We start from the raw sequence: 27,683 nt of genomic DNA, 5'->3' as shown, positions 1-27,683 counted from the left end.
ACTACATAGCCACTTACATGATCCAACATGACTGAATATTCAGATTTATGAATCTAAGACTTTCGGACTAAAAATAAATTAACCTGCCCTTTAAACTCGACGGAGCTGTCCTTTATTTTCACATAACTTGTTGATTCGTTTAGTGTATCAGCAAAAATCATCATCGTAAGGGGGTCCCACTCCAAGAAAAAATATTAACAGGCATTAAATTGTCTAGTTGGGTCATTCATTATCTTCTACATCACCAATGTCTATTTCCCCGCTATTGGAAACTTCGGTTCGGTTGGGTAGCGGGAACTCGAAACATCCCTATAAAACCACACTAGTTGTTGATTTTACAACAGGAATGATAAATTTTAAATAGATCCCAACTACCCCATCCGGTAATTTGGTGATGCAACATTTTATATATTAATCCTTAAAATCGAATTTGAGCCCAATACTTGAGAAAATAGTATTATGCTAGCCTTGCTGATGGTATAACCTGGAATTGCAGAAACCCCAGGGGTCAGACAGGAGATTGAAATGGTAAAAATAGAATCTTTAGGCATACACACATACACAGACTATGTAGCATGTCTGTAATCCCTTTTTTAGTTGAAATCCTTTTCTTGATCTGGATCATTTTACCTCCTCATATCAATTGTATTTTATCCCCAATGTCCATTTACTATAAAGTCTTACAGCATTCTGACCAAACTGTCAGTGTTCCCAACTCAACCTGTTAGGCTAATAGAATTGTATGAGCTATGCCAGTCAGCATTAGTTAATGTTAAACACATAATATAATTATCTTAGCAGATGTTGATCCAATCTGATACACTTTCTAACTTTCTAATAAACCCATGATTAAATCTACCTAGCCTATTCGAATTACTTACACAAGAATTATCAGTATAGGTTGTAAAGTACTAACGCCCACATTGCTGCACAAAATTACTCGAAATTCGGTTGAAGACACCAAGAGGGTACAACTTTGTTAAAGCACCCAATTTCGAAAATCAGCTCAAATTGCCACAAACTGTATATGTTTCAACAAGAACTTCTCTTTGGAATTTGTATATACATGTCGATGTTTAGATTTCTGAAAATTGATTGAAAACTGAAAGGACACAGAATTGTCAGTATTTGAATTCAAGGGCTTTATTTTTTTTTCTTAACCAATTTAGAAGAAGCAAAGAATTTTTTGCAAACTTTTTAAATTTGAATTTGAACTTAATTCGATCAAAAATAAGAAGACTTTTTAACATTTTCTCATTTATTGAAGGATATAAGTGGTCGTAAAATCATCAGATTATAGTCCTGACGTACGCTTACTTTCCAAATTCCAATCAGAACTTTTGGTCTCTATACATGCATCAATAGGACATCAATACGTACATGAAAACAGTTGTAAAAACTGTTAAGTTGTTAAGCTTGACTATTGTGACTTTCATTTTTTTTTTAAAATCCTGCATAAGATTCAGTGGATGGTCTTTTCTATTGTATTGCAGTATAAAGAATTGATTATTATAAAGAATTCAATTAACTTGTATGTTGTTTATCATACCGAATTATTCAAGTGTCACCATCTAAAATATATAAAAGACTTGAAAAAATCGAGATTGTCAGAAAGGCTGAAATATTGCCTTCAAAGTCGCACCTTGTAGTGGAAGAATACAGTAAAACCTTTACTGGTATTAAAGTTGCTTGGTGGACATAAAAAATCACCATGACTAAAGTTACATTGGTCCTTCTGGTTTTAGGACTGATTGTCGTAGTCTCTATTCTTCAAGGTAATATCTTTTTAGAATGTTGGTTTTATTAATGTGTTTTGGCGATTGTTTCTTGTTGTTGTTTTAAGTCATTCGGTCGAGAATATTTTATTATATGAAAGGATTCACGGGAGCAAGACGACAGTTTACAATGTAGTCTACCTAGTTACAGGCTTTCAACCTTCGTTTAGATTCAACTGGAACTTAATTGGAAGTTTCAATCATTTGGTTTGATCATACTCGAGAAAAGTCACGGAAAGAAATACTAAATTTTGCCACGACAGGTATTTTCATTCGAATTCGTCTTCAAAATGTACGAATAAGGATACTCTTGAAGTATCAAAATGGTGTTTGTATTTCCTGTACGCTTCTATCCTTTTTAATCTCAATCAATCACACATGTGTTTTCCAGCTGAGGCTCAGAAGAAGACTACAAAAGTTGAAAAATCAGGTAATGTTCAAACTAGCATCGTTGGTTACACAAATCAATATAATAGTCAGTGACTTGATTTGCAAAAAATATGTGAGAGTTTTTTAATTATGATAAAAATAACACATAGTTGGTCAAAATTTACTTTTCGTGTGCAAACTAGGTTAGCTATTTTGATAATTGTTTATGTGCGCAGCTGCTGAAAGTTTCAGGGACAATGTAACATTCTTTCAAATCTTCACCGGAAACACCGAATACCTTTAAATCTTGGTGGTTTTCACTTTACATTTGTTCGTATTCGGCCACTTTGATGCGATTGTCATGTGGTTTTCTGCGTGTGATAAACAAATTTTCCCCTTCCATTACAGGATGGCAGTCGACTGGTGACGGACGAAGAAGGAGACGAGTGAAAAAAACCACCACAACAACATCAAGTGGTAGAAGGTCTGGCGGTAGAAGGTCCGGTGGTGGAAGTAGACAGTCAACTAAGACAACTAAGTCAGGTAGATATTCTCCTCGTTATTCGGATTCAGTACTTTCATAGTTCCATAGTCAACACAGTATCGTGTTGGTCAGATGATGATATAGAGCTGTTTCCTAATTTATAGAAGTATGAGAGTCTGTACTACAATACTAATGATGTAAATAACTAGATTTCCGGCGAAAAGTTGTGTTTACCTTCTTGTTCAGTTGGGTTGTTCTTTTGCTTCTTCTGGATATCATCATCAAGACAGCTGGCATTCTGATTAAATCTTAAAAATGTTTTTATTATTTTATACCATTTACCTAATAATACTCTTTTCTCTTTTTTACATTCAGAATGGCAGTCTACCGGTGATGGTCGAAGGAGACGACGAGTTAAAAAAGTTACAACCACAAGAAATTCTGGTAGCTCCAGATCTGGTGGTCGGCGTAAGGGTAGAAAAGGCCGAAAGGGCCGAAAAGGTCGAAAAGGCAGAAAGGGCCGAAAGGGTCGAAAAGGAAGAAAAGCAAGGAAAGGCAGAAAAGGTAGAAAGGCTGGAAGATCTGGAAGACGATCCTCCAGGAACAGTTCTGGTAAGATTTTATTACATTGAGGATCAAATGAGTTATCTCCCTTATAACAGTCTCCTTTCCATAGACTTTTCAGTTGGTCTTTAAATGATTTCGAAGTATAAGATATAGCTGTATCCAATTTAATGAGAATTTTGAATGTTCTTGTTTCTTTTATTTATTTGTTTTTCTAGTTGAGTATGAATACGAATGGGAAACTTCAGGTCGAAGATCAGGAGGAAGAAAGGGAAGGAAAGGTCGAAAAGGCAGAAAAGGCAGGAAAGGCCGAAAGGGTCGAAAAGGCAAAAAGGGACGAAAGGGTCGAAAAGGCAGAAAGGTTAGAAAAGGAAGAAAAGGTAGAAAGGCAGGAAGGTCTGGAAGACGATCATCAAGGAATAGTTCTGGTAAGAGTTCATTGATTCGAAATATACTGACCTCTTTTGATCATAAACCGACCACTATTATATTATACTGCTGCATGCACCTAGGTTAATTGGAATTCCCAAAACTGTTCGATAGAATAAGTCCAAACCATAAAAATGTCATCCAAAAAGCGTCCGTAAAAAAGTGGGTCAAATGGACAGTGGGGCAACACCTCACGTTCCCATCTCTTAGATATTAGTTAGAAAATACAAATAAACTTAACGATCAAATGTGTTTTTTCCCTTTAAAAATCTCCTTTCCATAGGCTTTTCAGTTTGTCTTCAATTGATTTCGACGGATATAAATACATATCGTTGTACCAATTTTGTCTAGGATTTTAAAATTTATCTTTTACTGTATTTTTTTCTAGTTGAGTATGAATACGAGTGGGAAACTTCAGGTCGAAGATCAGGAGGTAGAAAGGCACGAAAAGGGCGGAAGGGTCGAAAAGGCCGAAAGGGAAGAAAGGGAGAAAGGTCGAAAAGGAAGAAAGGGCAGGAAAGGCAGGAAAGTTTCAAGGAAGAATCGAAACTGTAAGTACATTTTTTCTCCTTTAATTTCCTAATTGTTAAATTATTTTGATATAATGTTTGTCTATTGATAGCTGTGATTCTATATAATTTGTCCTCATTTGACGTGAAAAGAACGTCTGGAACGTCTTAACCCCATGTGGAAGTAAAATGTAACTCTACTCTTCTACAAATAAAAATTGGATAATGGAGACGGTAAAAGGCCCCATGTCAATGTATAACAGATCGAAAAACAGTAGGCTTAATTTTGCCTATATTTGCCATCACTATCAGGAGATGTAAGACTTAAAACGTAAATCTATTTATCTATTGGTTCCAAAGGTATATTTTCTTAAGATTACCTACGTGCTTCAAGTTTAAACACTATTTTCCAGCCGGAGCTCGTCGAAATGGAAGAAATTCAAGTCAATCTACATCAGGTACAAGTTTATGATATTTGTTAGTCGTATTAAAGTTTGAATAGATGACGTGCAATAATTATCCGGATACCGTGTCGTTTCTTCTTGTTACTGTTTTTTTTTTTACTGTATCGATAATCCTTGGCCGCACATCGTATCTCGTTGCCTGTAGGCTATATCTGACCCTCAATATGCCTGTCAAGTCATAGCTTACATCTGTATATTTGTATATTTGTATATTTGTTTCGATTTTTAGTAGTGGTCATATATTAGGTTAGTGGGATCTGAATATGGTATAATTTAATTTTGAAATCATGGATGATTTATATTTTAAGTTGAATATGAGTGGGAATATGTAGATGGTAAAAGAAGGAGAAACCGAAAGGGCCGTAAAGGACGAAAAGGAAGAAAGGGACGAAAAGGCAGAAAGGCTCGAAAAGGCAGAAAGGGACGAAAAGGCAGAAAAGGCAGAAAGGGAAGAAAGGCAAGGAAAGGTCGAAAAGGCAGAAAGGGTCGAAAGGGTCGAAAAGGTCGAAAAGGCAGAAAGGGACGAAAAGGCAGAAAGGGTCGAAAAGGCAGAAAAGGCAGAAAGGGGAGAAAAGTTTCCAGGAAAAATAGAAGATGTTAGTTACAATAATACATTACATTAACATAGTAGAATTATTTGTTTGGAGCAATTATTTAAAAGATCGCACACGATATATACTTTGCAACAATGTCTTTTTGAGTTCGACTCGTGTTAAAAGATTAGACCACTAATGAGATGCAAAATACAAAAATACAAAATGGCATCTGTTTGTCTACAAATGATATATTAAAATGTTGGACTTGGAACTCACCTCTTAAGTTGTGTCATCTTTTGATTTCAGCTGGAGCTAGCCGAAGTGGAAGAAATTCCAGCAAATCCACAACAGGTACCAATATCTTCTAGTCTTATCTCGACTCGTCTGAGGCATTTCGTCATCTTAAAGATTTTATTTAAAGTTATTGTAATAAAAATGAATAATGAACTATACTAATAACCGCAATTTTGCTCCTGGAAAAATCTATTTTATGGGAAAATATTCAAAAGCCTAGTCCATGTATATCATTTGACGTAAAATATTTCAAAATCTTTTTTAAATACTGATTATGTATATTTCTAGTTGAATATGAGTGGGAATATGTAGATGGTAAAAGAAGGAGAAACCGAAAAGGCAGAAAGGGCCGAAAGGCTCGAAAAGGCAGAAAGGGCCGAAAAGGCAGAAAGAGCCGAAAAGGCAGGAAGGCTCGAAAAGGCAGAAAAGGACGAAAAGGCAGGAAAGGCAGAAAGGGCCGAAAGATAAGAAAAGGACGAAAAGGCAGGAAAGGACGAAAAGCCAGAAAGGGACGAAAGGGCAGGAAAGGACGTAAAGGTAGAAAGGGACGAAAAGGTAGAAAAGGACGACGAGTTTCAAGGAAAAATAGAAGATGTAAGTGTTATTTAATTACGTATTTTTTATGAAATGAAATTAAAGGATACTTATACCGATTTATTTTAATATGGACATTGATATTATTACGGGTAAGTGACGTTACAAACCCATTACCATAAAAGAGCAATCCAATGAAGCGCATCTGACCAATATATTATATACGACAATAATTAGCTTATAATGAATGTAATGGTAACTTTATTGGAAATCTAGGCATTTTTCTTTGAAATTATGATATACCAGCAAATCAAAACAGTACTGCAGTCGAGGTTATTCCACGGCATCTATGTTGTTCTTTTTGGTAATAGCATTAAGGCAGGTTTACATATATCACATTGTTTCCTTGAGATTTTATCGAAGATAAATAAAGGTTTGTCTATCAGAGCCAATAACGTTTAAATATCTATATTTTGTTACAGCTGGAGCCAGCCGACGAAATGGAAGAAATTCATCTACAACTGGTAGGTTTGGTATAACATTTTGACTGTTTATCACATGAATCTTTTTTACGCGGTCGCTGCCTGGCTTGTAGACTTTTGTTTGAATTCCCCCTTTACATGTCTCTTAAAGCAAAACTGTCATTTGTTGTATTGAAAGTTGATCTCCATAGTGACTGAAATCTCTTATTAACATTAACTATTGGCCTTTAAGCTCTGATGATTTCTATTTCTAGTTGAATATGAATGGGAATATGTAGATGATTCTGGTAGAAGAAGAGGAAAAGGTAAAGGCAGGAAAGGCCGAAAAGTTCGAAGAGGTCGAAAAGGCAGGAAAGGACGAAAAGGCAGAAAAGGACGAAAAGGCAGAAAAGGACGAAAAGCAAGAAAGGGACGAAAAGGCAGGAAAGGACGAAAAGGTCGAAAGGGACGAAAAGGTAGAAAAGGACGAAAAGGCAGAAAAGGCAGGAAAGGAAGACGAGTTTCAAGGAAAAATAGAAGATGTAAGTGTTATTTAATTACATATTTTTTATGAAATGAGATTAAAGGATACCTCAAAAGGGTCGAAAGGGCAGGAAAGGTGTCTCAAGGAAAAATAGAAAATGTAAGCGATATTTGTTAGTTTTAAGTTAACTTTACTTTTCATAAATGAAATGTATTGTTCTAACAAGTAGCCCGAATTTTCATATATACTGAAAATATGTGATTATATTTTAGCCGGAGCTGGCAGACGTAATGGTAGAAATTCAAGTTCTACAACCTCAGGTAGGCCGACATTATAAATATCAACTGTTACTGTTTGCTTCATCAATGTCAGTTATTCTATTTTATAGCTGGGATAATTCAATTCCAAATTAATTTATATCTTACCTAATTAAATTCGATTTAGATGCCTGATGTAAAATATTAATGATGCTTCTTTACAATATATTTAATGATTGTAAATGTTTTCTATAAACTGAGCGTTTTATGACGTCACTATCGCAAAAGCTGCTGTAAGGACCTCCTGATTAGTGACGTCAGTAAACGCATAGTTCTATTACTTTCGAGCATCTTAGCTTATACGTAAACTTGTATATAATGGCTATCTTTTTTGGATAAGTCCAGTATCTCTGAAACAGAGTGAACCCTATGTTTACCTGGCTGTGTTATCCGCAATCTAAGGTGATAATTGCTCTTGCTCCAGGAATGTCACATTGACTTTTTTCAACGTTTAGACATTGTTTATGTTGATATTTCGACAAGTGCTTATAAAACACCGTTATGACTTTATGTTGTAAACTCACAGCAGCCATATGTGTATGTTAGGCCTACTGTGTTTGGTAAGCCATCTTTTATTTTCTGATTATTTATCATTTCTAGTTGAATATGAGTGGGAATATGTAGATGATAACAGAAAAGGCAGAAAGGGTCGAAAGGGCCGAAAAGGCAGAAAGATTAGGAAGGGAAGAAAGGGTCGAAAAGGTAGAAAAGGACGAAAACCTAGAAAGGGGAGAAAAGGCAGAAAGGGTAGAAAAGGACGAAAGCCAAGAAGGGGAAGAAAAGGAAGAAAAGGCAGAAAAGGACGAAAACCTAGAAGAGGAAGAAAAGGCAGGAAAGGCCGAAAAGGACGAAAGCCAAGAAGAGGAAGAAAAGGAAGAAAAGGACGAAAACTTAGAAAGGGCAGAAAGGGAAGAAAAGGACGAAAACCAAGAAGGGGAAGAAAAGGCAGAAAAGGACGAAAACCAAGAAAGGGAAGAAAAGGCAGAAAAGGACGAAAAGGACGAAAGGGACGAAAACCTAGAAGAGGAAGAAAAGGCAGAAAAGGACGAAAACCAAGAAAGGGTAGAAAAGGACGAAAAGGTCGAAAACCTAGAAGGGGAAGAAAAGGCAGAAAAGGACGAAAAGAACGAAAAGGTCGAAAGCCAAGAAGGGGGAGAAAAGGACGAAAAGGTAGAAAACCAAGAAGGGGCAGAAAAGGCAGAAAAGGACGAAAGCCTAGAAGAGGCAGAAAAGGACGAAAGCCAAGAAGGGGAAGAAAAGGAAGAAAAGGTCGAAAACCAAGAAGGGGCAGAAAAGGCAGAAAAGGGCGAAAGCCTAGAAGGGGAAGAAAAGGCAGAAAAGGCAGAAAAGGACGAAAGCCTAGAAGGGGAAGAAAAGGCAGAAAAGGACGAAAACCGAGAAGGGGACGAAAAGGACGAAAAGGTCGAAAGCCAAGAAGGGGGAGAAAAGGACGAAAAGGTCGAAAGCCAAGAAGGGGAAGAAAAGGAAGAAAAGGTCGAAAACCAAGAAGGGGCATAAAAGGACGAAAGCCTAGAAGGGGAAGAAAAGGCAGAAAAGGACGAAAAGGACGAAAGCCTAGAAGGGGAAGAAAAGGCAGAAAAGGACGAAAAGGACGAAAGCCAAGAAAAGGAAGAAAAGGACGAAAAGGACGAAAGCCAAGAAGGGGAAGAAAAGGCAGAAAAGGACGAAAAGGTCGAAAGCCAAGAAGAGGAAGAAAAGGCAGAAGAGGACGAAAACCAAGAAAGGGAAGAAAAGGACGAAAAGGACGAAAAGGGCGAAAGCCACGAAGAGGAAGAAAAGGCAGAAGAGGACGAAAACCAAGAAAGGGAAGAAAAGGAAGAAAAGGACGAAAAGGACGAAAGCCAAGAAGGGGACGAAAAGGCAGAAAAGGACGAAAGCCAAGAAGAGGAAGAAAAGGCAGAAGAGGACGAAAACCAAGAAAGGGAAGAAAAGGAAGAAAAGGACGAAAAGGACGAAAGCCAAGAAGGGGAAGAAAAGGCAGAAAAGGACGAAAAGGACGAAAACCTAGAAGAGGTAGAAAAGGCAGAAAAGGACGAAAACCTAGAAGAGGAAGAAAAGGTCGAAAACCAAGAAGGGGAAGAAAAGGACGAAAACCAAGAAGGGGAAGAAAAGGCAGAAAAGGACGAAAACCTAGAAGAGGTAGAAAAGGCAGAAAAGGACGAAAACCTAGAAGAGGAAGGAAAGGTCGAAAACCAAGAAGGGGAAGAAAAGGACGAAAAGGACGAAAGCCTAGAAGGGGGCGAAAAGGACGAAAAGGAAGAAAAGGTCGTAAACCTAGAAGGGGAAGAAAGGGAAGAAAGGGGCGAAAAGGACGAAAGCCTAGAAGGGGAAGGAAAGGACGAAAAGGACGAAAGCCAAGAAGGGGAAGAAAAGGACGAAAAGGAAGAAAAGGTCGTAAACCTAGAAGGGGCAGAAAGGGACGAAAAGGTCGTAAACCTAAAAGGGGAAGAAAGGGACGAAAAGGACGAAAACCTAGAAGGGGAAGAAAGGGAAGTAAAGGACGAAAGCCCAGAAGGGGGAGAAACGGACGAAGAAACAAAAAAGCTAAGAAGGCTGTTAAAAAGGCTGCTCGTAAAGGAAAAGAAGCACGAAAGGCTATTAGAAAGGCAAAGAAAGCCAGAAGAGAAGCACGAAAAGCTGCAAAGAAAGCTAAAAAACTTAAAGATACCAAACGGGGTTCAAGGAAGGAACGAAAGGCAACAAGGAAAGCTGCAAGAAAAGCTAAGAAGGCAAGGAAAGCTGTCCGAAAAGCTAAAGAGGCCATTAGAAAAGCAAGAAAGGCTGACAAAAAAGCTAAAAGAAAGATTACCCAAGTTGTTATTCAGGAAGCTAAGAAAGGTAAGTGGTATCTGGTTTTAAGGTTTTAATCATTATATCTTTTGCTTAGCAACAACCACGGCAATTAACGGAAATCTGTTTCACACGAAAGGGTTATTTGGAATTAAAGGGTATACAAATATGTATCTATTGGGTCATGTAAATGTTAATATTTGTAGCTGAAAGATCATCTAACGAAAAAGCACCAACTGTGGTTGTCTCGAAACCATCACCACCTGCTGTTAAAGTCATTGAATCCAAGCCTGAAGTACAGCCAGTTGTGATTTCTCAACCCTATGATTCTGATTATGATATTGCTGGTAAATATATGGATTTAGTACACAATATCTAGACATAAGACTGAAGAGATATTTGGACACATCTGGGGAAAGTCATTAACAGGAGCTGTACACTATTTTTTGATATAGTTTGAGTATTATTTGCAAAAGACGTTCACCAAGTTGCCTCCTTTCATGTCTGATAACATGCCCAAAAATGTCATGACAATAATAATAATGAATATTAAATTTACAGAACACAGACAGTTGTACTCACTACTGAGCAAGATGCATTCTAAAGAGATCAGTAAACTGAGAAAGATGAGAAGAATGAGAAGAATCAGGAAGAAGATTCTCAGCAGAATTCTTCACAAGGATGGTGAGAAAATCTGAATTGGGCCTTCGAAGACGTGTTCACCGATCCCTTAAATCAAAACCTTCATTTTTTCTCGTGATTATGACTTTTTAGCCATAGCTGACTCTGCGATAAGTTTATAAACGAACTTTTCCCCATCCCCTATTCCCTACCAGGCACCTCTCTTTTTTCTCTGTTATTTATTTACTATGATGTGGTTAGCAAAATTGTGCATAGCATTGTTAAGCTGATAAATCACTTCATAGTTATACACTGTACTAGCATAACCTATGCTGCAACTAGGCATGTCAGTTAGTTAAATATTTCAGTATTTTTATTTTTATACTCATTAATCATTCATGTAGTGAATACCTTTGCTAGAGCAATGTGTACAGTTTACAGTGTTTACTGCTGTCGCTTATCGCATCTCTCGTATTTTTCAGCCGACTATGATCACTATTTTGGACACAGAGGATATGATAGCAGAGGATATGGTAGTAGATATGGTAGTAGAGGATACAGACATAGTTATCATCACGATGGAGCAGATGAACCCGTTGTCTTTGATCTCAAGAATAACCTGAATCTCTGTGCCTAAACTTGGACATTCCGTATACCCCAATTATAAACACAGAATAAATTATAACTTATACCCAATTATAGATCCTTATGTTGGTTTGCTAATCTAATGTTAATTAAAATGTAAGAATTTGATGAAATTGGAATAAATATATTGCATACAATTTAGTTGTTTATCTATTGGTTGAATCTTTTTTGAAGCGCATTCTAATGGACATTGTACTATGATATGCAGTCTTGGTGGGTATTAGTGAGACAGAGCCAGAGAGACATAGCATACGAGCAATGGACAGACATGTCCAATGAATATCAAGTCATGGATTTGAAGGCTCAAATTCTGTAGGATACCATTACTAATTCTGCTACGCCTAAAAAAAATCCCGTTTCTGAGACTAAGGTAGGATTGGTCAAACGGATAGTGAACTTGTCCCTATAAATTTGAAGAATAAGAGAACTGAAGAATTAGGGGAAGCCTGACAATAAACATTTACCAAAATATACATACACACATGAATCATTGGCACAATCCATTTATATATTTGAATCATTCACTGATGACCTTCATGGATATTGAACTAAAGGAGATGAGAAATAATTAGTACTGGCTTCTCCGGTGGTCCTTGATATGTATGAATTTTGGACTGGTATATTTTGGTTTCCCCTCGGGACACTCAAACCGTTGATTTTAGAAACATTCTGGCTATACAGCCCTGTTCAGATAACATTACACTCACCCGAATCCTGTGATGATCTAGCAGGGTGGAGTTTTCTTTTTAGTTTCTGCTGTAACTTTTCATTTATCAATGTGACAGTTCGACCTGAGTAACTAAAATGCCATTTATAGTCTGACTTTTACCTTTTGAAGAAAGTTTTTCTTCCCTTGAAATGTATCATTGTTCATGATCAAACTATAGTATAAAGAACCCAATTGAATCAAGCAATAGATGATCGTCTAATATGGACACAAAAGGTTATTGTGTTAAGCAATGGCGTTTCTCGGAAATACCAGGTGAAGTGAGGGGGTCGAGCCGGGGCCACAAGATTTTCTAAAGGGGAACGGGGTTGGGATATCAAATGATCTTATACTACTGTAATGGTGGAGATTTATATCCCAGAAAATACTCTGTACTTTAATCCCGTGAGTAAAATCCAATCATCTCTAGTTGCCCTCAACATTTGAAGATCTAGACAAATTCTAGCTCACTGTTCGCCGGTTGAATTGACCACGTGTGTAGGCACGAGTTGCGCCCCTTTGACTTAAACACATCTGACTTTGGTTAACAATGATCACATGCACGTGCAATTTGTGTTGTGTTCATGTTGTGTGCAATTCATCTTACCTTTTGTATTGTAATTAAGATTGGGGATATTTGGAATTTCCCCATGGAGAAGCAAGTAAACCATTATCGAATACCTAAGTTTCAATATCATAAAAATTAGAGAGTCTAACTAACAGGTCGCCACTGGCTGAACTGATCGAGTATTGTAGGCACGCCATGCACCTCTTATTTACACAACTCGGTCAACGGCGACCAGCAAGCTACACTCTCTATTTGTTTTCATATTGCTTTTTACGTAGAAGTTTTGTTGTCTCCCCATTGTCCGAGAAGATGTTTCAAACGATATCCGTAGGGAGAAAGAATTCAATTGTTCTATAAGCAACTATTGACACTCCTAATAACACCAAGTTTAAAAAAGGTATATTATATATACAGATTGCTCGAACACAAGTTATACGTGACAGTGAACTAACATTGTATAGCACAGGCATTTTCCGTCAAAGGGGTGCAACTCGTGTCCATAAACTTGGTCAATGGCGCCACATTGAACATCGTTGCTCAAATATTACACACAAAATAAAAAGTATCGTGTCAAATTATAAAAACATATTGTCTGTTGGGAACTCGGCATGCTATTTGTAAACGTGTAAGTTTACAATCCTTTTTGAACGTGGTCGTTAAACGAAGGCATCCTGTGATGATATCTGAAACGGACATGGTATATATTTCGATAAGGTCCTAATTTCTTTAAGGACGTATTGGGTCTGTAGATGTAGTTTTGATGTCCAATGTCAAAGGGTCTACTGTGGAAGTTTCAGTAGCGATCTGTAACATAACACGGTAATGAATGACAGGTATTTTTTACTGGAACTGTATCCCCTTGTCACATTGGTGGCTGGTCGTTCAGGACAAAGTAAATAAAAACAAAAAAAATCGTAGATATGTATCCATACTCTCTTATTGGTAAACTGATATTCCCAATATATAGCATAAAATATATAAAAGAATAAGTAAGTGTCAGAATAATCCCTTTAAGGCAATAAAGCTTTGATAAATCATTGTAAAATGCTGGAAGGAGTGTCTCGCCCAAAAAACATCATTCATTACCGAGACGGTAACAACGGAAACAACCGAAGATTGCCGAATGGTCCAATGCCTCGATCTGGTTAATAGATCAGCAAAGAAAGTGCAAGCTCTGGCGTACCGAGAGTTTCTATAGCATAATTAATCAAAAAGCTCAGATGCCAAACCAGATCGTTTTAAGCGGACATTTCAGCAGTTTATCACTTCTCTAATACGACCATCTTAGGCTACTACAAAAAGGCACCAATAAAACATTGGTGTCGATCATCCACATTAGAATTGGTTTAAAGATAACTAAGAAATCGAAATATTTTTTTATCAAGCGTTTTTTTTCGAGCTTACCTAGCAATGATTGATGGTTTTCATTTCTGACCCATTATATTTGTTTTTTTACCAGATGAGACGATAGGCAATAGGCATAATAAGCCATGATGTTTATACTTAGAAATATCAATGTCGTATTACAAAATACATATGTCAATGTGGCAAAGTGTAAATGTCGATGAGTAAAAATGCCAAATGTGTAATTTAACTAAAAAATCCAATGTAAACAACAGAATGCAGCTTGTATTTAACAATTTGTATAAGACAATGTGCATTAGACACTTTGTATTACGCATTCTGTACTAGACACTTTGTATTACCCATTCTGTACTAGACACTTTGTATTACACATTCTGTACTAAACACTTTGTATTACACATTTTGTGCTAGACATTTTGTATAACACATTCTGTACTAGACACTTTGGATTACACATTCTGTACTAGACACTTTGTATTACGCATTCTGTACTAGACATTTTGTATAACACATTCTGTACTAGAGACTTTGTATTACACATTCTGTACTAGACACTTTGTATTACACATTCTGTACTAGATACTTTGTATAACACATTCTGTACTAGACACTTTGTATTACACATTCTGTACTAGACACTTTGTATTACACATTCTGTACTAGACACTTTGAATAACACATTCTGTATTAGACACTTTGTATAACACATTCTGTACTAGACACTTTGTATTACACATTCTGTACTTGACATTTTGTATTACACATTCGGTACTTGACATTTTGAATTACTTCTTGTTTATAAGCCTTCTAATACATACTTTGCAATTACAAACATATACCTTAATGAAATATGACGTATTCTTTAGCATATTTAAAAAGACGACAGAAACACACGGAAATTTATAAAGCTTCGACACACTGAATAATCTTGGCAACGTTATACCTCTATAATTCTTTGTTTATCGTGAAGTTTTTATCCTGAACACTTTGACTTTAATGTCCTGGTAACTTTTTGAATATTCCAATATCAGCATTTTTAATAAGAAACATGCAATAAGGTTCAGTGGATGTCCATTTCTATTGTATTGCAGTATAAAGAATTGATTATTATAAAGAATTCAATTAACTTGTATGTTGTTTATCATACCGAATTATTCAAGTGTCACCATCTAAAATATATAAAAGACTTGAAAAAATCGAGATTGTCAGAAAGGCTGAAATATTGCCTTCAAAGTCGCACCTTGTAGTTTAAGAATACAGTAAAACCTTTACTGGTATTAGAGTTGGTTGGTGGACATAAAAAATCACCATGACTAAAGTTACATTGGTCCTTCTGGTTATAGGACTGATTGTCGTAGTCTCTATACTTCAAGGTAACTTAATGATTTATTTTCTGTGTTTGGTTGAAAATAAAATATTATGCTTTCTTCGGAAGAACTGAAGTCAATGTGGTTTGGTCTAACAAATAGTCTTCAAATGGTTTGTAGAAAATAATGTAGATTATTAAGTCTTAGGATCGTAGCAATGTTGTCAAGTGGCATGGTTTATACCTAAAATCTGCGGAACTATGACAGTGAAACACTGATACAAAAGTTTACAAACTCCTGACTCCTGTATAAGATTATTTCCACAAATGTCAAGAAAAGCGACATAGCATGGCATCTGTATGTGGTGCAAAACTCCAAAAACCCACAACTACGTACGTGAAACCGAAAGACACTATGATTCAGTACAATCAATTAATAATTGTTCGTGAAGAATTCAAATGATGTACATGAAATCTATTTATTTTAGCTGATGCCCAGAAGAAGACTACAAAGGTTGAAAAATCAGGTAATATTAAAATGAATGGGTTTCAATGAATATTTCCATACTTCCTCTGCGAGACTCTTAACAGCATCAATATTCAAAGCTACGGAAATATATCTATCTAATGATTTGCCAAGTGTTTACATCTCTTCGTTCTATTGCAGGATGGCAATCGACTGGTGACGGACGAAGAAGGAGACGAGTGAAAAAAACCACCACAACAACATCAAGTGGTAGAAGGTCTGGCGGTAGAAGGTCCGGTGGTGGAAGTAGACAGTCAACTAAGACGACTAAGTCAGGTAGATAATATAGTGATTAGTAATTCTATTTATAGTATTGAAGCTCCTATGATGCTATAACAGTAAGAATTTAGAAACAGATTTAATAGATAGTTTAGTAGCCAGAGACATATCTGAAAGCCAGTCTTATAGCCGGTCTGAATGTAAACTAGTCTTGTAGTCGGTCTGAATGTAAGCCAGTCATGTAGCTGCTCTGAAAGTAAACTAGTCTTGTAGTCGATCTGAAAGTAAACCAGTCTGTCTTATAGCCGGTATATTAGCCAGTCTTGTAGCCGGTCTAAAAGTGCATTCGGTCTCATAGCGCCGATCTGAAAGACAGCCTTCTAGCCCAGGTTTGTAGCCAAGAAGGCCAGTGGAACCGATCCTTGTTTGGTAACCGGTGCATATCAAAACAGTTTAGATTTTAAATAACGTTTATATTTTTAAAATATAGAATGGCAGTCTACTGGTGATGGTCGAAGGAGGCGACGAGTTAAAAAAGTTACAACCACAAGAAATTCTGGTAGCTCCAGATCTGGTGGTCGGCGTAAGGGTAGAAAAGGCCGAAAGGGTCGAAAAGGCAGAAAGGGCCGAAAGGGCCGAAAGGGTCGAAAAGGTCGAAAGGGTCGAAAAGGTCGAAAGGCTAGGAAAGGCAGAAAAGGTAGAAATGCAGGACGATCTGGAAGACGATCCTCCAGAAACAGTTCTGGTAAGATTGTATTTATTTAACGATAAAATGAATCATCTCCAGTTAGTCATGAAATGATATCGAAGTATAAAATATCGCTGTATCCAATTTAATGAAAATATTAAATTTGTATTTCTAGTTGAGTATGAATACGAATGGGAAACTTCAGGTCGAAAATCAGGAGGAAGAAAGGGAAGGAAAGGTCTAAAGGGACGAAAAGGAAGAAAGGCAAGGAAAGGTCGAAAAGGCAGAAAGGGCAGAAAAGGCAGAAAAGGCAGAAAAGGCAGAAAGGCTCGAAAAGGCCGAAAGGGACGAAAAGGAAGGAGGGCAAGGAAAGGTCGAAAGGGACGAAAAGGCAGAAAGGGAAGGAAAGGCAGAAAAGGCCGAAAGGGTCGAAAAGCCAGGAAAGGCAGAAAAGGCAGAAAAGCAGGGAGATCTGGAAGACAATCTTCCAGAAGCAGTTCTGGTAAGATTAATGACGACAATGTTATATTTTTTACGCCGTTCCATTTCAGATCCCATACTATTAGCTACTTGAATTGATTTCAAATTTCCAGTAGAAATGAAAGTTGCTTCCCTTTATAATCAGTTTTGTTTTGTTTTTGAGACACTCAAAGGATTGACTCCCGATCAAACCAGTAATGTCTAACAATATTGTTTTTTCTGTTCTAGTTGAGTATGAATACGAATGGGAAACTTCAGGTCGAAGATCAGGAGGAAGAAAGGGAAGGAAAGGTCGAAAAGGACGAAAAGGAAGGAAGGCAAGGAAAGGTCGAAAAGGCAGAAAGGGTAGAAAAGGCAGAAAAGCTAGAAAAGGCAGAAAGGGGAGAAAGGCAAGGAAATCTGGAGGACGATCTTCAAGAAGCAGTTCTGGTAAGATTTTGGTTAGACCCTATTGTTATAATGGGAATATCCTTCATTTATATGAGATAACGTTATTTGTTTATTTCACGGCTTGCTTTATCCTTGTTAGGAACAAAACAGAACAGAATGTATTTTTACATTTACATTTCACATGCTGAACAATTTGACCTTTACTTTATTTTCTTTTAGTTGAGTATGAATATGAATGGGAATATGCAGGTGGTAGATCAAGAGGCAGAAAGGCTCGAAAAGGCCGAAAGGGACGAAAAGGTCGAAAAGGCAGAAAGGCTCGAAAAGGACGAAAAGGCAGAAAGGGACGAAAAGGTCGAAAAGGCAGAAAGGCTCGAAAAGGACGAAAAGGCAGAAAGGGACGAAAAGGTCGAAAAGGCAGAAAGGCGCGAAAAGGACGAAAAGGCAGAAAGGGAAGGAAAGGAAGAAAGGCAAGGAAAGGCAGAAAAGGACGAAAAGGCAGAAAGGCAAGGAAAGGCAGAAAGGCAAGGAAAGGAAGGAAAGGCAGGAAAGGTCGAAAGGGAAGAAAAGGTCGAAAAGGCAGAAAAGTTTCTAGAAAAAATCGAAATTGTAAGTAATTTTGCCATCTTAAATTTCCAGCAATGGCAGTTGGATTGATATCTGAACATGAAATTTATTATTTAAATATTGTGAAAAGTTCACAGTCAAGCGTTCATAGACACACTTAGATTTCTGTCCAGTTATTTATATAGATTTTCAACTTCTTCATCCAAGTAAATTTAGTCAATAATACAAGAACTCTATATTTTTAGCCGGAGCCCGCCGAAGTGGAAGAAATTCAAATCGATCTACAACAGGTACATGTATTTGATATCAGTAAATTTGTTTCTCTAAATTCATTGAACTTGATTGTTCCTGTGACATTTCTATCATATTGATTTTTAAGTAAAAATTTTGTAAATCTAATTGATATACTCCCATTTTCGTAGCTCCGTTTATGAAATAATCGGGGAAAACAAATCTCAATTTAAAATAGTGGCCTAATTGCAGGGCGATATGGAGATTGAAATATTTTGTTTCTCAGTGTTATTGGGTCACTAATGAACTTCGAGTCTTATCGTAATATTTCATGACAGCCTTTACAGATTGATTTATTATTAATGGCGGAAATATTGGGTTGAAAAAGCACTGGTCAAACATTGATATACAACTCGTATACGATTAATTTAAGGAACAAGAATGATTTCTATTTTTAGTTGAATATGAGTGGGAATATGTAGATGATTCTGGTAGAAGAAGGAGAAACCGAAAAGGCAGAAAGGGTCGAAAAGGCAGGAAGGCTCGAAAAGGAAGAAAGGGTCGAAAAGGCAGGAAGGCTCGAAAAGGAAGAAAGGGTCGAAAAGGCAGAAAGGCCCGAAAAGGCAGAAAGGGTCGAAAAGGCAGAAAAGGCAGAAAAGGCAGAAAAGGCAGAAAGGGTCGAAAGGGTCGCAAAGGCAGAAAGGGCCGAAAGGTTTCCAGGAAAAATCGAAGATGTGAGTCATAGATATTGATTATAGCAACTGTAGGAAAATCTGTATATATGTGCCACTGGGATTAGGCTGTGCATATTTCTAATGTAGAACACCCTTACTATTCAAATAGTTCATATTCTTTCAGTTTTATTTCACTTATTTTTAATTAAAGTATAAATATCTGTATTTTGTTTCAGCTGGAGCCAGCCGACGTAATGGAAGAAACTCAAGAACAACTGGTAAGTTTCACATTTTAACTGTTTGTCGCATTGGTTTTTTAATATCCTAAAGGGATTGTTTTTTAAAATTTATATGTGTATAGGGGACACTGATAAGCATAAATTTGCACCATTCCTATTGTCAAAAATTCCACAAAAACTAAGCGTTTTGTATCGTCACTGATAGTCCTCATGTGATACAGCATATACAGCAGACGTCTGATTGAAAATAGGAATGGTACAAATTGATGGTATCGGTGTCTCCGATACACATAAAAAAAGTAGGCCTACGCTACACAAGTAGCTTGGGAAGGTATATAATCCAACAAATTGTTTACCTTTGATATGAGGATAGATTCTTATTTTAGTTGAATATGAATGGGAATATGTAGATGATTCTGGAAGAAGGAGAAACAGAAAGGGCCTAAAAGGCAGAAAGGGAAGAAAAGGTAGAAAAGAACGAAAAGCAAGAAAAGGGCGAAAAGGACGAAAACCTAGAAAGGGAAGAAAAGGCAGGAAAGGACGAAAACCTAGAAGGGGAAGAAAAGGCAGTAAAGGACGAAAACCTACAAGGGGAAGAAAAGGACGAAAAGGCAGAAAAGGACGAAAACCTAGAAAGGGAAGAAAAGGCAGAAAGGGCAGAAAAGGACGAAAACCTAGAAGGGGAAGAAAAGGCAGAAAAGGACGAAAGCCAAGAAGGGGAAGAAAAGGAAGAAAGGGAAGAAAGGGAAGAAAAGGCAGAAAAGGACGAAAGCCTAGAAGGGGAAGAAAGGGCAGAAAAGGACGAAAGCCTAGAAGAGGAAGAAAAGGCAGAAAAGGCAGAAAAGGACGCAAACCTAGAAATGGAAGAAAAGGCAGAAAAGGACGTAAGGGCAGAAAAGGACGAAAACCTAGAAGGGGAAGAAAAGGAAGAAAGGGAAGAAAAGGCAGAAAAGGACGAAAGCCTAGAAGGGGAAGAAAGGGCAGAAAAGGACGAAAACCTAGAAGGGGAAGAAAAGGCAGAAAAGGAAGAAAAGGACGAAAGCCAAGAAAGGGAAGAAAAGGACGAAAACCTAGAAAGGGAAGAAAAGGCAGAAAAGGTCGAAAAGGCAGAAAGGGCAGAAAAGGCAGAAAAGGACGAAAACCCAGAAGAGGAAGAAAAGGCAGAAAAGGACGAAAGCCAAGAAGGGGAAGAAAAGGAAGAAAAGGCAGAAAAGGACGAAAACCTAGAAGGGGAAGAAAAAGCAGAAAAGGCCGAAAACCTAGAAAGGGAAGACAAGGCAGAAAGGGCAGAAAAGGACGAAAGCCAAGAAGGGGAAGAAAAGGAAGAAAACCTAGAAGAGGAAGAAAACCTAGAAAGGGGAGAAAAGGCAGAAAAGGACGAAAACCTAGAAAGGGAAGAAAAGGACGAAAAGGCAGAAAAGGACGAAAGCCTAGAAGGGGAAGAAAAGGCAGGAAAGGACGAAAACCTAGAAGGGGCAGAAAAGGCAGGAAAGGACGAAAATCTAGAAAGGGAAGAAAAGGCAGGAAAGGACGAAAACCTAGGAGAGGAAGAAAAGGCAGAAGAGGACGAAAGCCTAGACGGGGAAGAAAAGGAAGAAAACCTAGAAGGGGAAGAAAAGGCAGAAAAGGACGAAAACCTAGAAAGGGGAGAAAAGGAAGAAAAGGACGAAAACCTAGAAGGGGAAGAAAAGGCAGAAAAGGACGAAAACCTAGAAGGGGAAGAAAAGGAAGAAAACCTAGAAGGGGAAGAAAAGGCAGAAAAGGACGAAAACCTAGAAAGGGAAGAAAAGGCAGAAAAGGACGAAAACCTAGAAGGGGAAGAAAAGGAAGAAAAGGACGAAAACCTAGAAGGGGAAGAAAAGGCAGAAAAGGACGAAAACCTAGAAAAGGAAGAAAAGGCAGAAAAGGACGAATACCTAGAAAGGGAAGAAAAGGACGAAAACCTAGAAGGGGCAGAAAAAGCAGAAAAGGACGAAAGCCTAGAAGGGGAAGAAAGGGCCGGAAAGGACGAAAACCTAGAAAAGGCAGAAAAGGAGAAAACGAAAACCTAGAAAAGGAAGAAAAGGTAGAAAAGGGCGAAAGCCTAGAAGGGGCAGAAAAGGCAGAAAAGGACGAAAGCCTAGAGGGGGAAGAAAGGGCAGGAAAGGACGAAAACCTAGAAAGGGAAGAAAAGGCAGGAAAGGACGAAAACCTAGGAGAGGAAGAAAAGGTAGAAAAGGAAGAAAAGGACGAAAACCTAGAAAGGGCAGAAAAGGACGAAAACCTAGAAAGGGAAGAAAAGACAGGAAAGGACGAAAACCTAGAAAAGGGAGAAAAGGACGAAAGCTTAGAAAGGGCAGAAAAGGCAGAAAAGGGCGAAAACCTAGAAAGGGCAGAAAAGGCAGAAAAGGGCGAAAACCTAAAAAGGGCAGAAAAGGAAGAAAAGGAAGAAAACCTAGAAAAGGCAGAAAAGGGCGAAAGCCTAGGAAAGGAAGAAAAGGCCGAAAAGGTAGAAAGGGCAGAAAAGGACGGAAACCTAGAAAGGGACGAAAAGGTAGAAAAGAACGCAAAGGCAGAAAAGGACGCAAAGGAAGAAAGGCCAGGAAATCTCCAAAGAAGGTTGCGGGTGAGTAGATAAATTGTGTATTGATTTCACGTTTCAAAGAATTAAAACTGTTCCGAGCTACAAATAAGGGACAAGAGAAAATATGGTATTGACAGCTAAAGTGGTATTATAACTACAGAATAAACAATCTTCACTAATATATTCAGTGTGGATATGTTTAAAACGTATGTAATCTTTATCTTGCAGCAAAGAGCCCAAGAAAACGAAGCGGCAATGCCAAAGTCGAACGTGTTGTTCCCAAACCAGGTAAGTTATTTTTTTTTGTTGAAATCACGTTTCTTGCTTTTTTTTGTAAGTTTTTTTTTATGTTTTTTAAACTGGTGGACAACATGATAATACTATTTCTGAGAATATATTTTGAATATTTTTCAACAGTTGTTATTGTGGAGAAGCCATCCAAACCTGTTGTTAAAGTTATCAAAGCTCAACCACAAGTACAACCAGTTATTATTTCTAAACCAGCTGAAAAACCGGTTGCTGTTTCTAAACCAGCTCCTAAACCAAAAGAGGAAGCTACACCGGCTGTCGTATCTAAACCTGAAGTATCATCTGTAGTCATTCCTGAACCTTCTGACATTGATGACATGGCAGGTAAATAGTTTTCTCCGCACTTGAATGTTTCAAAGGGACAAATAAGGAGCTGTGCGCTAAACGATCCCTTGACAGATTGAAACTGAAGTTCCAAAAAATACTGACAAATTGGCACCCGTTTAAATCCTAATCATTTAGGTTTAAAGTCAATGTAGCTAATATATAATCTCGACAATAATCAACTTCAAAATAGTATACTAATAGTTATCTGGTAAGATAAAAAAAAACTATCCACGATTACTCCACATCAGAATCATCATCCTCGTTAAACTTTCAACATGTTACTGATATTCTAATTAAATTAACAGAGCACAGACAGTTGTACTCACTACTGAAGAAGATGCATTCTAAAGAGATCAGTAAACTGAGAAAGATGAGAAGAATGAGAAGAATCAGGAAGAAGATTCTCAGCAGAATTCTTCACAAGGATGGTAATGTAACATTAAATCTGATCTGATACGATAGGATCTAGAAGGGGATGTTTCACACAACACTATTGGGCTACTATCTGTTTTGACAATATCGTCCGCTCCCAATATTAGATTCTTTGGGCAATATCAGGCTTTATGCAGCCTATACTACTATGCCCCCCCCCCCTCCCCCCTAGTAATGTTTCCTGAAGCGACCTTCATCGAGTTCTCTTTATTGAGCTTTAACACGAATGTTCTGAGCATCTGTATACCAATTATATGCTATCACAAGAACAAATAGTACTCTAGTAAATATACAGATTAGTGTGGCACAAAGGAAACGGCATCTGCGAAATACGTAACATGATGTCTTTGTTATTGTCAACCACGACTGAAGCACAACAGCTACAGCAGAAGAGAACCACCTTGAAAAATGACAGAAGGGGTGCTATGGCTCTCCAATTTTAGCCCAGTTGGTGACCCTATTTTTGCACAAATTGATTATTTTTTCAGCCGACTATGATCACTATTTTGGAAACAGGAGATATGATAGCAGAGGATATGGTAGTAGATATGGTAGTAGAGGATACAGACATAGTTATCATCACGATGGAGAAGATGAACCCGTTGTCTTTGATCTCAAGAATAACCTGAATCTCTGTGCCTAAACTTGGACATTCCGTATACCTCAATTATAAAGACAGAATAAATTATAACTTGTATCCAATTATAGATCCTTATGTTGGTTTGCTAATCTAATGTTAATTAAAATGTAAGGATTTGATGAAATTGGAATAAATATATTGCATACAAATAACTTGTGTTACCTTGACTATTCTTATTGACTTGAATACCTAGCATGTAGCACATGTATGTACAGTGGCGGCGCCAGCCTCCCAAAACTGGGGGTACTGATAAGGGGCAAACTGTCTAGACTGATTCCAGAATGCGGTAACTGTGGAGGTTTCATAGTCACAAGTCTCCCATTTTTCCAAAGAAAATTTTCAACAATATTGAATTGATTGGGTGTATTCTGACACATATTTAGGGATAATTGGGGTGTAAATTATTTTTCTAAGGGAGCAAATGCCTCAATATGTACCCAAACTGCAACCGCGGTGACAATGATAGCACGCAAGCATCTTTGATCTGATGCTATTGCTCATGTTACATTAGCACCCTGTGTAGACTGCTTGGTGAATTTTGCAGCGAAGTTTTAACCTCAATGGTTTTTGCTAATTTATGAATTGACAATAATGGTATACCAAACAATTACCTTAAAACTACTACATAGCTATGTGGACTCTCTCCGAAAATGAAATTGGAAAGCGAAGTCTCAATCTCATCATGTTTTGGAAGAGTGAACAGACCCTGCCTCGCTACCGACAACAGCCACAATACTTATCATAGTACCGCTCAAATTTCAGAACGATTTTGAACTTGGAACCTAGGTTGAAGAATGATCTCGAGGACAACCTTATACACAAGCAGTATCATATACCCATTGATAACAAATTCATCAAACAAAACAATTTTTTTTTATGTGGACCCTTCAATGTCCTTGATCAAGCCAATAACAAAGTGGAATTATAGACCTCGCTTTATTTTATTTCTTAAACTAGCAGTCCTGATGAAACAGGAGCATTTTATTAAATCTCACGAAAAGGACCTCAAAAGTAAAGAAACAGATTGACAAAAGCAATGATAACACACGAGTCCGATAATAAGTGCGGTCCCTGCGAAAATATCACAAAAACCATTGACCCGTTTTTATCTCTTACATAAAATCCCATTTGTAAATTATCGAAGGATCAATATGTATATATATTAGTAATGATACGATTTACTTAACCTACTTTACAGACAAATAGAAAGTCAACTGGTCGCCGAAGGCTGAACTGATAGAGAAGGACGAGTTGTACATGTTGGTCAACTCAGATCACTGGCACGTGCAAGTTGTGTTCGAGCGATGAGTTTTGTCTTGCCAAGTGTATTAGGATTTTAGTTGGAGATATTGGGGATTTCACTCGCTGTCTGTAGAATCACATCATTGTTAGTCCCCACAGAAAACTAACTATTTTCTATATAAATGGGGAGAGACCAATCTTTCCAAGCACAATCGCTAAGTTTCAACATAATTCACTAGCTCACTAGTCACTCTATTTCTCTTATAGATCAGTGGCGGTTCTATGAATCCGTAGGTGAAAGGGCCTGGCAGGGGCAACGGAATTGTTGAAAGAGCGAAGAGGGCAGCATTCGGCATGTTGGGTAAGAAACGAACTGCTCTCAAGAGACATGTCCCATGTTTTGGGTAGGTTGTAGGTCTAATGTATATATTTATTAGTAAGACTTGTCATGACTAAAGAATGGGTAATAAATATAATTGAAAAACGCTTTTAAGCGTTCTACTTTCCCGTTCATACTTGAGAATATATGCTGGAATGGGGATAAAGGGTACATGGCATGAAGATACATCAGTATTCTATGGAATACCTCATTGTTTATAGGGGGGGGGGGCACATTTAAGATTGACAGAATGTATGTCCTTGGGACGTTTAGACCAAATCCAACAATAGCCATGAAGTATTAATTTTCCGTTTCTCTGACATTTGTCGCTCGAATCCGAATGGGACAGAGGGACCATTTTTTTTTACCAATCATACTTTAGTCTCAGAAACGGGAAATTTTTAGCTAAGCCAATCAGTACTAGACTTCACAGCTCACAGTCCAAATTTGAGCATTCAAAGCTATGTGTGTCCAGAATTGTCCGCGATTGAATGTTAAAATGACGACTCGTCAATTTAAGATACTCTGTGATATACAGAAAAGACATATATAGAAATAGTGATATAGTGTGAAGTATTTTTTAAAGAATCTTGCGATTTTCGTACATTTCTAGTACTTCTGAAGACTATTTACATATATTTAAGACTAAAATCAACCCCCAAAAATGGCCCATCTATCTCTTTAGAAACAGAAATTTTACTATAGAATTTTTCTTAAACACTCTTCCAGAAAGGTAAAACAAACAAAAAAAGAAAGAAATTAAATAATTGAAATTTAAATCTGTTTAAAACATTTTTCTATCTTCAAGTTAAGACTAGAGTATGGTCAATCATCTTTCAATTTCGACATCCAGTTAGCCATCTGTTTCGATCATTTTGATACGAAGACTTGTTCTGAATGAAAGGTTAATTATTTCAAGAAAATCACTCGAAACATAATAGATCTAAGTTATTGTGTCGTATATAAAAATAATAAGCAGCCAGTGTAGTGTAACCTACTAATATAAACCAGGATGGAAGAACTTTCTTGTTTTTCTGAATATGCGTCATATCAACATCAGCGGACATCAGAGTAGGAGTAGACTACGTCAAAAATAATGTGTTATAAGATCAAACGAGTAAATGAAGTTATTGAAGTCTGAATGAAGTGAAAGTTTTGTGGAAGCAGCATGAAGGTCGCGCTAGCCATTCTACTTACAGTGTTAATAACAGTTTTTACATCCACCAAAGGTAATCATCAATTTGAACACAGGTTTATCAATTTTTGTTTATATTGTACAGTCCTTTTTTTATTCATCAGAGGCAGTAATTCTGGTTTTAGGAATTTCATTTGCAAGTAACTTTATTGACCGTAACATTTACAAAAATATTTTAGACTATGATATAAAGATTTAGAAATAATGCAAACTAATTCGGCGCGTACTGCTACTTTAAACGCCTTTTTCAATGTTATGATAAGAAGTTAATTAAGGCCAACCATGATTCATCATCTTGTCTTGTAGTGCTTTATGAAATGGTAATTCTGTAATATTTTAAAGATAGCGCATGATACACTTCTTTAGACAAATATGCACATGTTTTTCAGCAAGATCTTTAGAAAATGGTGGACATCCTAGAAAATCAACAGAAGTAACTAAATCACGTAAGGATTTGATTTCATTCAAATATATTTTCTTACATTTTTGTAAGGGGACGAAGGTATTATTAGAAGCTGGGCGAGACAGATAAGAACAAATGACTCATCTTAAAACTGATCCTCACATCTTTCTCAAAGAGATGGGTTTTGGTGTTGTGCGGGTAAGACGAAGGAAAGGGGAGATAAGTTCCCCGACAAGAAATTATCAGTAATGAGAGTCAAATGAGTAATGTTGGTATTTTATTTATAAAATATTTAATTGTCTGTCCTACAGTAAACTGATTATTATTTTGTTGATTAGTGGTATTGACCTGACCTATAATGTTAAGCTGATTTAATTAGATTTCACTCCTATTCAATAGCTGATCCTACTCACCATTATGTTCAGATTAGTTCACCTCTTTCTTAACACTGGGCCTATAATATCTTCACTTTGCATTTTAATTTGAGCGAGTAAAGTCATTCAAGTATTTTACCATGAGTAATATTTTACAGATTTGGAATCACTGGAAGATGACCACCAACGGCGCATTCCAGAAACAAGTCATAAGATGCCAAGAACGAGAAAAACTTATATTAGATCTTTAAGAAACAGAAGAAAATCTGGTAAGTCGCTTTTTATCCAGAATTCGAAGGATATTTGTCCAATTTACAGGGTGTATTTCAAAATGAAGGGTTGAGAATAAAGCTAATGAATGTAAAAGGATTGTCCAAATGAGGTTCATAAAACAGAGACTACCTGAAGAGGCTATTTTTTCGGGTGTATTCCCAGTTTGCACGCCAATATATGTACGTAATGTCTCTTTGTGAAATGTATCAACATTTGATTCATGGTTCAGTTTCGATGATTGTCTATTTTAGTTTTTGGACGAAGACGTAAAGTCAATCGAAGGGAAAAGA

At 37.2% G+C, this 27,683-nt stretch overlaps 3 protein-coding genes across 3 annotated transcripts; all 3 read left to right on the top strand.

Annotated features, from left to right (window-relative positions):
• Positions 1-1,621: 1,621 nt before the first annotated feature.
• LOTGIDRAFT_228409 (hypothetical protein) lies at positions 1,622-11,434 on the top strand. Its single transcript, XM_009053467.1, has 17 exons — positions 1,622-1,775; positions 2,167-2,205; positions 2,553-2,687; positions 3,004-3,240; positions 3,411-3,620; positions 4,010-4,172; positions 4,824-4,840; positions 4,903-5,190; positions 5,437-5,481; positions 5,713-6,018; positions 6,441-6,482; positions 6,695-6,961; positions 7,176-7,223; positions 7,821-10,079; positions 10,238-10,378; positions 10,593-10,715; positions 11,135-11,434. The coding sequence occupies exons 1-17, from the start codon at positions 1,712-1,714 to the stop codon at positions 11,287-11,289; spliced, it is 4,539 nt and encodes a 1,512-aa protein (XP_009051715.1). The 5' UTR covers positions 1,622-1,711; the 3' UTR covers positions 11,290-11,434.
• Positions 11,435-15,157: 3,723 nt separating this feature from the next.
• LOTGIDRAFT_228408 (hypothetical protein) lies at positions 15,158-21,307 on the top strand (the record flags this gene model as incomplete). Its single annotated transcript, XM_009053466.1, has 11 exons — positions 15,158-15,309; positions 15,731-15,769; positions 15,910-16,044; positions 16,478-16,732; positions 16,851-17,177; positions 17,384-17,584; positions 17,765-18,154; positions 18,358-18,402; positions 18,802-19,077; positions 19,254-19,295; positions 19,710-21,307. Exons 1-11 carry the CDS (start codon positions 15,246-15,248, stop codon positions 21,305-21,307), a joined length of 3,372 nt encoding a protein of 1,123 aa, XP_009051714.1. The 5' UTR covers positions 15,158-15,245.
• Positions 21,308-22,190: 883 nt separating this feature from the next.
• Positions 22,191-23,530, top strand: LOTGIDRAFT_152980 (hypothetical protein; the record flags this gene model as incomplete). Its single annotated transcript, XM_009053465.1, has 3 exons — positions 22,191-22,452; positions 22,761-22,883; positions 23,376-23,530. 3 exons carry the CDS (start codon positions 22,191-22,193, stop codon positions 23,528-23,530), a joined length of 540 nt encoding a protein of 179 aa, XP_009051713.1.
• Between the last annotated feature and the right edge of the window lie 4,153 nt (positions 23,531-27,683).

This window comes from Lottia gigantea (assembly GCF_000327385.1).
Source record: "Lottia gigantea unplaced genomic scaffold LOTGIsca_2, whole genome shotgun sequence".
In the NCBI taxonomy this organism is placed as follows: Eukaryota; Metazoa; Mollusca; class Gastropoda; family Lottiidae; genus Lottia; species Lottia gigantea.
This window is presented reverse-complemented; position numbering and strand designations above follow the sequence as displayed.